This window comes from Lipotes vexillifer, unplaced genomic scaffold, assembly GCF_000442215.2.
Source record: "Lipotes vexillifer unplaced genomic scaffold, Lipotes_vexillifer_v1.1 scaffold117, whole genome shotgun sequence".
Lineage (NCBI taxonomy): Eukaryota > Metazoa > Chordata > Mammalia > Artiodactyla > Lipotidae > Lipotes > Lipotes vexillifer.
In genome coordinates this window covers 532260-541734 of record NW_006785593.1, presented here as the reverse complement: position 1 = coordinate 541734, position 9475 = coordinate 532260, and the positions used below count along the sequence as shown (strand labels likewise).

General features: G+C 36.3%; 1 protein-coding gene across 1 annotated transcript in view; it reads right to left on the bottom strand.

Moving 5' to 3' along the window:
• Positions 1-9475, bottom strand: part of PTPRQ (protein tyrosine phosphatase receptor type Q) — a 210444-nt gene that overhangs the window by 169083 nt on the left and 31886 nt on the right. Inside the window, exon 15 of the mRNA XM_007457658.1 lies at positions 272-454. Within this exon, the coding sequence (XP_007457720.1) occupies positions 272-454 (183 nt within the window). The remainder of the gene's footprint in view (positions 1-271; positions 455-9475) is intronic.

The window sequence follows — 9475 nt, the reverse complement described above, 5'->3', positions numbered from 1 at the left end:
ACTCTTTCAAAAGTAAAAACTAAATGAAAATGTAGTTCTTGGAACAGTAACTCCTATTATGAAGACAAACTATTAAAAAATGTAGAAAAGAACTGACTTAGTCTTTCACATGACTTGCCATAAACTTCTAGTTTATTTACCAGAAGGCCAGAATTGTCACACCCTGTATAAAGCTAAACACACTTACCATTCCTAATATAACAACAAGCTAATATTTTGTGGCCACTCTGTCAATATAAATGTAAATATCCAATATTATATAGATTTTTACCTTTAATGTTCTGGGTCAAAGAGGTTGTATTTATAGTTCTTTCCTCATTTCCATTACTTCTCTTGAGATAAATTGTATATTTTTGTATAATTCCATTGGGACTATTTGGGGGAAGAAATGATAGCTCAATCTCTCCAGAGGAAATATTTTTGTAAGTAATATTTTCTGGTGCACTATCAGGCACTGAAAAAAACAAAAATATACATGCATAAAACAATTCCACCCTAATAGCGCATTCTGCTGAAGTTTTCGCTCCAGTGGATAAGGATATGTATACATGAACATTCATTAGAGTGCGATTATAATAAACATCCTAAATGCAGTAAAATATGGGTTAATTCTATAGCACAACTGCTTAAGACAAATTTCATTTAAAAAAAAATTCATACTACAACTCTACAGAATAATGTTTATAGGATGAACCCGTGTCCCCTGCATCGGCAGGCAGACTCTCAACCACTGCACCACCAGGGAAGCCCTATAGGATGATATTTTTATTAAAATACCTGAGACTCTATTAAACTGTCTTACATTGCAGCACATGCAGATAAAGTGGTCCCTTGGTATCTGCAGTGAATTGGACCCTCACCCCCACCCCCTTCATGGATACCAAAATTCAAGGATGCTCAAGTCTTATATAAAATGGTATAGTATTTGCATATAACCCATGGACATTCTCCTGTATACTTTAAATCATCTCTAGTTTACTTATAATACCTAATACAATATAAATGCTATGTAAATAATTGTAAACACAATGGAAATGCTATGTAAATAGCTGCCTGCCAGCATGCAGCAAATTTAAGTTTTGCTTTTTGGAACTCGCTGCAATTTTTTTTCAAATATTTTCAATCCACAGTTGGTTGAATCTGTGGATACAGGGCCCACAGATACAAAGGGCTAACTGTACAAGAAGGAGGACTGAAAAACACTTAAAAATTGATTCTGCCTTTCATTAATAATGATAATAATACATAAATTATTAATAGATTAGTTTTGATATACAACAAGATCTATGACAAGACAAGGATCCTCTCCTAGATATAAGGCTGCATATAATAACGTGGTAACAAAACAGTCTACTAAGGATACAGGATATCAGTAAATAAAACACTAGTTTTCTGTATCTATTAATGTTCTTATTATATTGAATGTAATCGTCACAAAATGGTTTTCTACATATATTCAAATACCAATACTACATGTGGGATTCCAATTCTGCCAAAATACTGGAATAGATAAACACTAAACTGAATGACTATTAGAATTAAAAGAAGTAAAACTCTGCATAAAATTAACATTTTTCTTTTCACGTAAGGAATTGCAGAGCTGACAAGGGAGTTAGAAATTTCTGGTGGTCCAAAAACAAATGCAAAAAAACAAACAAAATAAAATCAAACAAACAAACAAAGAACAAAGTAAAAACAAGAATCCTGAGATGGAAGCTGGTACTAAAGCCTGCTCTGCCTTGGAGAGTACTGGTCAATCCTGGTGACTTGGAGTTTCTTTATTAACAGCTATGTAGAGTGCCAGAAAAAGAATATAAAACCTTGGGCCAGAAGAAGGATAAAGGATACCCCTGCATCAAGAATTAGAACCCCAAAAGAATACCATTTCAATTAGGGCCATGATATTGGCCAACTCTAGGGGCACCTTGAATTCTTCTGCAGAGTACCACAGACCTCAATGTGAGTGGTAACTCCTAGGCTTGTGCAATGTGGTGTATTCACTCTCAAGGACTAGGGAGTCAGAAGTAACCCACCGTGCAAAAGAGGCCAGCAAAGTAACTTTTTTCCTCTTGCCACTCCTCTGGATGAAGAGGTGGAATAGAAAGAAAAATCACACATTTTTTGGAACTGTAAGCCTATCCCTATGAGCATATGTAGCCTAACTCCATGCTACCCATATAGCCTGAAAAGACCTCTACTTCAGAGTATAAATTAAAATGAATTTGAGTTGCCATTACTCAAAAGCAACTAGCAGAAGCAAACACACATTTTCTTGGAAGAAACTCAACTTCAACTCAGTCTACATAAATTTCCCACAGATGAAGTTTCAAGGAATACGAACTCACTGATAAAAGTCAAAAAACACACAGGCAAATTAGGCACCAATACTTAAAGCCAGCAAAGAAAAAGGAAAACACACACACACACAGACACACACACACACAAACGCACAGCAGACTTCAAAAGACTTTAGACACTGAAGTTATCAAAGAATAAAAATACAAACGTTTAATATATTTCAAGAAATCAAACATTTGGAAGTATGAGCAATGAATTCTTTAGATAATAATAAATAATGTAAATAACCAAGCAGACTTGAAAGAGAACCAAATAGGACTTGCAGAATAGAAAAAAAATAACTAAAATTAAAATTCTCTTGATGCACAAAAAAGATTAGATATAGTGAAAATTTTAGCAAAAAAAATTTACAGTATTGAATAAATTATCAAAAAGTAACTCAGAGAAAGAAAATGTAGAGATATAAAATGGCAGTTAAGAGACATAAAGGATATACTAAGGGGGTCTAAGAAAGTAGAGAAAATGAAGAAGAAATATTTGAAGGGATAATGGCTGGGATTGATCAAAACTGTTGAAAGATATCAAGCTTCAGAACAAGGAATACCAATAAATCTCAAGCAAAATGTTCTTTAAAAAAAATCATATTGGGCTTCCCTGGTGGCGCAGTGGTTGAGAGTCCGCCTGCCGATGCAGGGGACACGGGTTCGTGCCCCGGTCCGGGAGGATCCCACATGCCGCGGAGCGGCTGGGCCCGTGAGCCATGGCCGCTGAGCCTGCGCGTCCGGAGCCTGTGCTCCGCAACGGGAGAGGCCACAACAGTGAGAGGCCCGCGTACCACAAAAAAAAAAAAATCATATTTAGGGGCTTCCCTGTTGGGGCAGTGGTTAAGAATCCGCCTGCCAATGCAGGGGACACGGGTTCGAGTCCTGGTCCAGGAAGATCCCATGTGCCACGAAGCAACTAAGCCCATGCACCACAACTACTCAGCCTGCGCTCTAGAGCTCATGAGCCACAACTACTGGGCCCGCGTGCTACAACTACTGAAGCTCACGTGCCTAGAGCCTATGCTCCGCAGCAAGAGAAGCCACCGCAATGAGAAGCCTGCGCACTGCAACGAAGAGTAGCCCCAGCTCCCGACAACTGGAGAAAGCTCGCACGAAGCAACGAAGATCCAATGCGGCCAAAAATAAATAAATTAAATTTTTAAAACTCATATTTAGACACATCATTGTGAAAGTACATAATACCAAAGAAGAGAAGATCTCAACAGCACCAGAAAGAAAACAGACCATCTACAAAGGAATGACAGTTAGACAGAAAAGTGACCTCAGTTGAAAAACGAACGGAATTCTAAACCCAGAAAAATTAACAAGAGCAAAATAAAAGCATATTCAGACAATCAAAAACAGAGAGAAAGCCATCAATGCAACCTCAACAGATGAAACTGTAAACAATGCACTTTAAGCAGAAAAATATTTGCTGGAGATGAAAGATTACAGTTGGAAAGATACTGGTTTAAAATTGCCTTCATAGAACAGTAACAATAATGACTAACTTGATGGCTAAACAATATAAACTAAATATGTGCATATTATTGCCATTATAGAGTCCTGATATAAGTCCTTTCCTTTCAAAAGAAAGAACAGAACCTTTTTTATTGGTAGTCTAAATACAATGGATATAAAAAATGCTACTAAGAAATTTAGTAGAGAAAATTCAAAAGCCTTAAAAATGTAGAAACAGTAGCCCCTCACCCCCACTATTACCTGTTATGAAGTGCATTGCATCTAAAGCAGACTTAAGAGGAAAAACTGAGATTACAATGTTGATATTTCTAAAATTTTGGGGAGAACCGTAATTCAATACATAACTTGATATAGCAATATATAGCAATATCATCCTACTATCCCTTCCCAAAGACTCAAAATCTTCTCTACTATCCTTCCAAGCCAAACCATTAAATTGAGAAAAATCCTCATCAACTACTCTGAATGCTCTCAGCCTTCTGGCTCTAAGTGAAATCTTGGAACTGCTTGAGAACACTACAACTCAGCACTCTTGGGTAACAGATAGCTATTTGTTTTTCTCTCATCAGTCCTATAACCATAGGGCCTGGAAGTCAAGTATTTATGCTTTTCTTTGCCATATCCAGATCTATTCTTCTTGTTCCTGAAAAACTCGAGGGGTTACCCCTCCTTTAAGACAATCACCTAGTGGTACTCTTCCACTTCTCCACACGTCTTAAAAAGTTTATCACCTGTATGACTGACTTCCTCTCTACCACTCTCAGAGATGTCAACATTGATGGTGCTATTCCGTGGACTCTGTATTCCTCGAGGTCCATAATTTCAATAATCTTTTCCTCCACCTTACTTTAACCACTAGCTTTCATGGCAACACCTGAGGGCTTGTCATTACCTGTAACTGTCAGTATTCCTCTCTTTGGCAACCACCTATCTTTCCAGCTGACTGACCCTTGTATTTCCAATCCAACAAGTCTTTGACCCTCATCAAATCTTCACTGTCCATCACCTCCCTTATGTCCTCATCTCCCTACTTACTCAGGTCAGAGTCCACAGTCTATCACTAAAATCACTCCCTAGCAATCTCCAGAAACTCCTTTTTCTACCTTACTTTTCTTGCAAGATTCCAACTTAGGTTAAACTGAACTCAGGGCTAGTTCTATATCTGCAATATAACAGCTAAAAATGTCTGAATAAAATACCACTCCATGCTCACTAGCCTTATTTTAATTTATAACCTCAAATCTCAAATCAATCTTTTTCACTGCTTGGCAGCCTATCTATTTTTTAGTTAATTCAGTCTCCTCTCTTATGTATGTTTTCACCATGTTCTCTCTCCACAAACATCCAATATCTCCTCTCCCTCCTTATTCAACGCTGATAAACTTGCTTCTAATTTCATTGAGAAAATAAAAACCTTCAGAAGAGGACTACATACGTTCCTACCATCCCTTTTCCTTTAACTGCCTTCTCTCCTTACTCCTTTCTAAAACCCAGTCCACTTCAGCACTAGATTCCACTCCATCTACCTAGTCAGACTTTAGACTTGACATTCTTTCCTCTCTGTTATATTTTTAGTTTTTCTCTCTTCACTGAATTATTTCTATCATTGTATACATGTAAACACACATCAGCTATTGCTCCATTCTATCCTCCACTTTATATCAACATTCCTCAAAATTTGCCTTTCCTCATTTTCTCCACTTTCTTGTCTATCATGCTCTCTTAAGTTCCACTTCAATTAGGCATTTCCCTCCATTTTTAACCATGAAACCTACTGTCATGGAGTCATCAGTGAACTCCATCTTGCCAAACCACGAATCAACTGCATGCCCTCATCTTACTTCACTGTCAGCAGCATTTGACATAGGAAATAAATTGCTTCTCCTTTAAAATATCTATTCACTTGACTTCCAAGACATGACCTTCTCCTGATTTTCCACCTACCTGACTGGCTCCTCCTTGACTTCCCAAAGTCTCCATGTCCTATTGCTTGAGGACATATTTGTATGCTTCTTTTCATCTCTATCTATACTCACCCTGATGTAGTGTACCTCATCCCTTGACTTTGAATACCAGAGATGTGATGATGCCTCTAAATTGTATATTCAACCCTGGATCCTTTCCCTGAGTTTTAAACTTATATGGCCAATTGCTTTCATGATAGGCACTTGACTATTTCAAACATGTTCAAAACATGGACTTCTGAATTTTTCAACCTGATCTCTTCCCCAGACTTCCTCATCTCAGTAAATGGCACCTCATTCACCAAGACACTCAGACCAAAAACCTAATAATAAATCTTGAGTTTCCTCTTTATTGCCACATCCAATATATTCAGCAGCAATCTTCTAAAATTGCAAATCATATCATGTTCTTGTCTCATAATTCTCCAATAGCTTCACATGAAAATTAAACACTAAATGTCTTGGTATGGCACCTAAGAATTGGCATTGTCCACCTCTGCCTGTCTCTCTCCCCCCTCATCTGCTAATCCTATCCCCATAGCTCATACTGCTCAAATGACAGAAATGTTCTGCTTTTCCTCAAGCACATAAAGTGCCTTCCCACTTCAGGAACTTAGTAATTGCTATTCCTCTTTCTGGAACACTTTTCTTCCTTATCCTCATCTAATTAAATCTCATACATTATTAATATCTCTAGGTAAATATAACCTCAGAGAGGCCTTTTCTCAGCCTTCTATCTCAAATAGCCTGCTCACTATTCTATAACTCTCTCTTTTCTTTCCCTGATATTTTTTCTTCAAGGAATTTGCCAGTACCAAAAATCATAAATATTATCTGTTTACTGGTTTATTTTCTGTGACCTTTCTAGGTTGTTAAGTTCCAGGAAGACAGAAATTTTGCCTTATTTACTGCTGTAACTATAGCTCCTAGTTCAGTGGTAGCACATGATATGGAATCCATAAAAATCTGTTCAGTGAATGAATAAATATGCTCAAAATGATACAGAATATATCTAAAACAAAAAAGAAATTTACAGCTAAGGAAAATAAGACTGAATTGAAGAGCTCTTTAATTGCAAGAAAAAAGGAATTAGTGATGCTGTGCCTGAATTTTATAACTCAGTATAACTTCCGATTTTGAAAAATTCTCATTGGAATTTGCTAAATTGTCCCTCTGGAGTTAACTGCCTTCCACCAGTAGTCAGGATACAAATATGCATCCCTGACCCCAGGCTGATATCCTTTGCATTTTTATTCTTTTATCCTTAGGGGATAACCAATGCTGGATCTTCAGGGAAAATAAAGCAAGACAGACTTAATGACAGTGATTTTGGAGAGTAATGATGCACTTAAAGTTTTCTGAAATAGCATGGTGTTTCCAATTGCAGAAGTACCACGTAAAATAGACAACTCATGAATAAAAATTATTATAACATTTGGAATAAGCTGGATCTATTAAAAAAATTTTTTTAAATAATTTAGGTCATGAAAATCCTAAAATAGAAAGTGGGAAGTTACCCCGAGTATGCCAAAAGATTGTTGTTTGGCATACATAGTTTTAGTGTTATATAGAGAAAGTAATAAATGCCATTCATTAACATGAATAAATATATACAGTCCTACACAGAGCTCTGACCAACATCCAAGTTACTATCCATTAGTAGTTATTGTCCCAAATCAGACTTATTCAAGGCATTCAGTTAAAGGCTTTACTGTAAAGAAAGTTATGTCTTAAAAAAGGAAAGAAAATATACATATATAGATCATCAAAGGGTAATTTGTATGGGAACTTAATGTTCTTCATGTGGTTATTGTGCCATAAGTATGAGAAAATATAAGCTAATCTCAAGTTTATCAACTGCACATTCTATACTTAAAACTTACATAAACATACAGACACACATTCAGTACACACACACACACACACACACACGAGAGCAGCCTTACATTGATCTTTCCTGCTTGAACACAAGAGTATTTTACCTCCAAGCATTAGTAAAATAATCAAGATAAAACATCTGAACAAATAATGTACTCCTATTTGTAATTAGCAGCATTAACACATTACTGAGTTAGCATAGCTCTCAATTTCTCATGAAACAATACTGAAAAGTGGGATCTTGTTTTTTATAGTAAGAGTTGAGGGTGTATTTATTGTATTTAATAAGAATATTGAGCCCTGGGAACAAACAGGTAGTTGTTCCTGAGCACATCCTGCTTCCAATGACACCTTGAGACTGTTTAAAATTACAGCTTCCTCTTTCTCAAAAAGAACTGAACTCGGTGGTCCAACTTAGCAAACATGATCTAGGAAAAGTCATTAATGTAGATTCCATTGCCTATGAAACACCCAGTAATTTATATTAACTTTAGGAGGGTGGAAATTCATTTTCTTTTACAGTGCTAATATAGCCCAGTAAGGGTTGGTATACTGTAAATTATTTGTTGAATATTTGTTGAAAGGATGAACTTCTCAGACCTCAGTTTTTCATTAGGAATGAAGATAATAATACCTTATTGCTTTATTCTGGAATTAAAAAGGCAATTTTTGTGAAAGCCAATAGAAGAGCCCACAACGGTATGTTGCAGGTACTTAAAATATGCTTCATTCCTTGACATGGTGTAAAATGAAACCAGGTAGAGTAAGGTATTTTTCTCAAAAATACTTATTTTAAGTACAATATTTATAAAAGTAATGAAGCATGCCAATATATATATCAATTAAATTGCACTATAATGGATAACTTATAATAATAAAAAATGTTCTTTTCATTACACTCTTATTCCTGCCATTACAACTACTGTCATCCTCTATGGTCAATTTTATTAATTTCTGTGACCAGTCTGAAGAGGATACTTTTGCTCAAAGGTAAGCCACTTTACTAGATTCCTAGTTCCTCAAGGTCAGGGACAAGTTCTCACCTATAGCATCTGTCTGAATCATAAGAAATTGTTGATATTTGGCCAATTATGACATATAGGAATAGCAACTCCATATGGTTCAGCCAGTATCTAGGCAATGAATATTTATTTTTTACAATGCAGGGATCAAACAGTAACTTTACGGAGTTGGCCTAAAAGTGATGCTGCAAAATATGACTATAAACATAATATAAACAGTGCACTAAGATCATTAGGCAAACGTCTTGCTTTGTGCTATTTGCTCTTGCATCACTGAAACACAATTAACTCTTTGCTTGCGTTATTTCCTTTATATGGGATACATCCCCTGGCCACCCAACAACCTCTATAATGTCCATTCCACCGACTCCTTAAGACTCAGGTCAAATGCTACCTCCTCTGTAAGGCTTCTCCAGGCATGTCCTTTCTGTGCTCAGACTCTGCACCTCTGTCTATACACATACCTCAAGAATGTATATAGACTATAACAGCTTCATCAAAGAATATATATTCCCAAAATAATCAAATTATTTTTATTTAAAATATATTTAAAGTAAACTTATTTTTCTCTATTTTAAAAAAGAGTTTATGTTATCCAACTTTGAGATGGCTTATGTACTGTGTTAACATAACTGATATTACAATTTCTAAATAAAAACAAGTTTAATTACCAAAATAAAGAATGTAGGGACTTCCCAAGTGGGGCAGTGGTTAAGAATCTGCCTGCCGGGCTTCCCTGGTGGCGCAGTGGTTGAGAGTCCGCCTGCCGATGCAGGGGACACGGGGT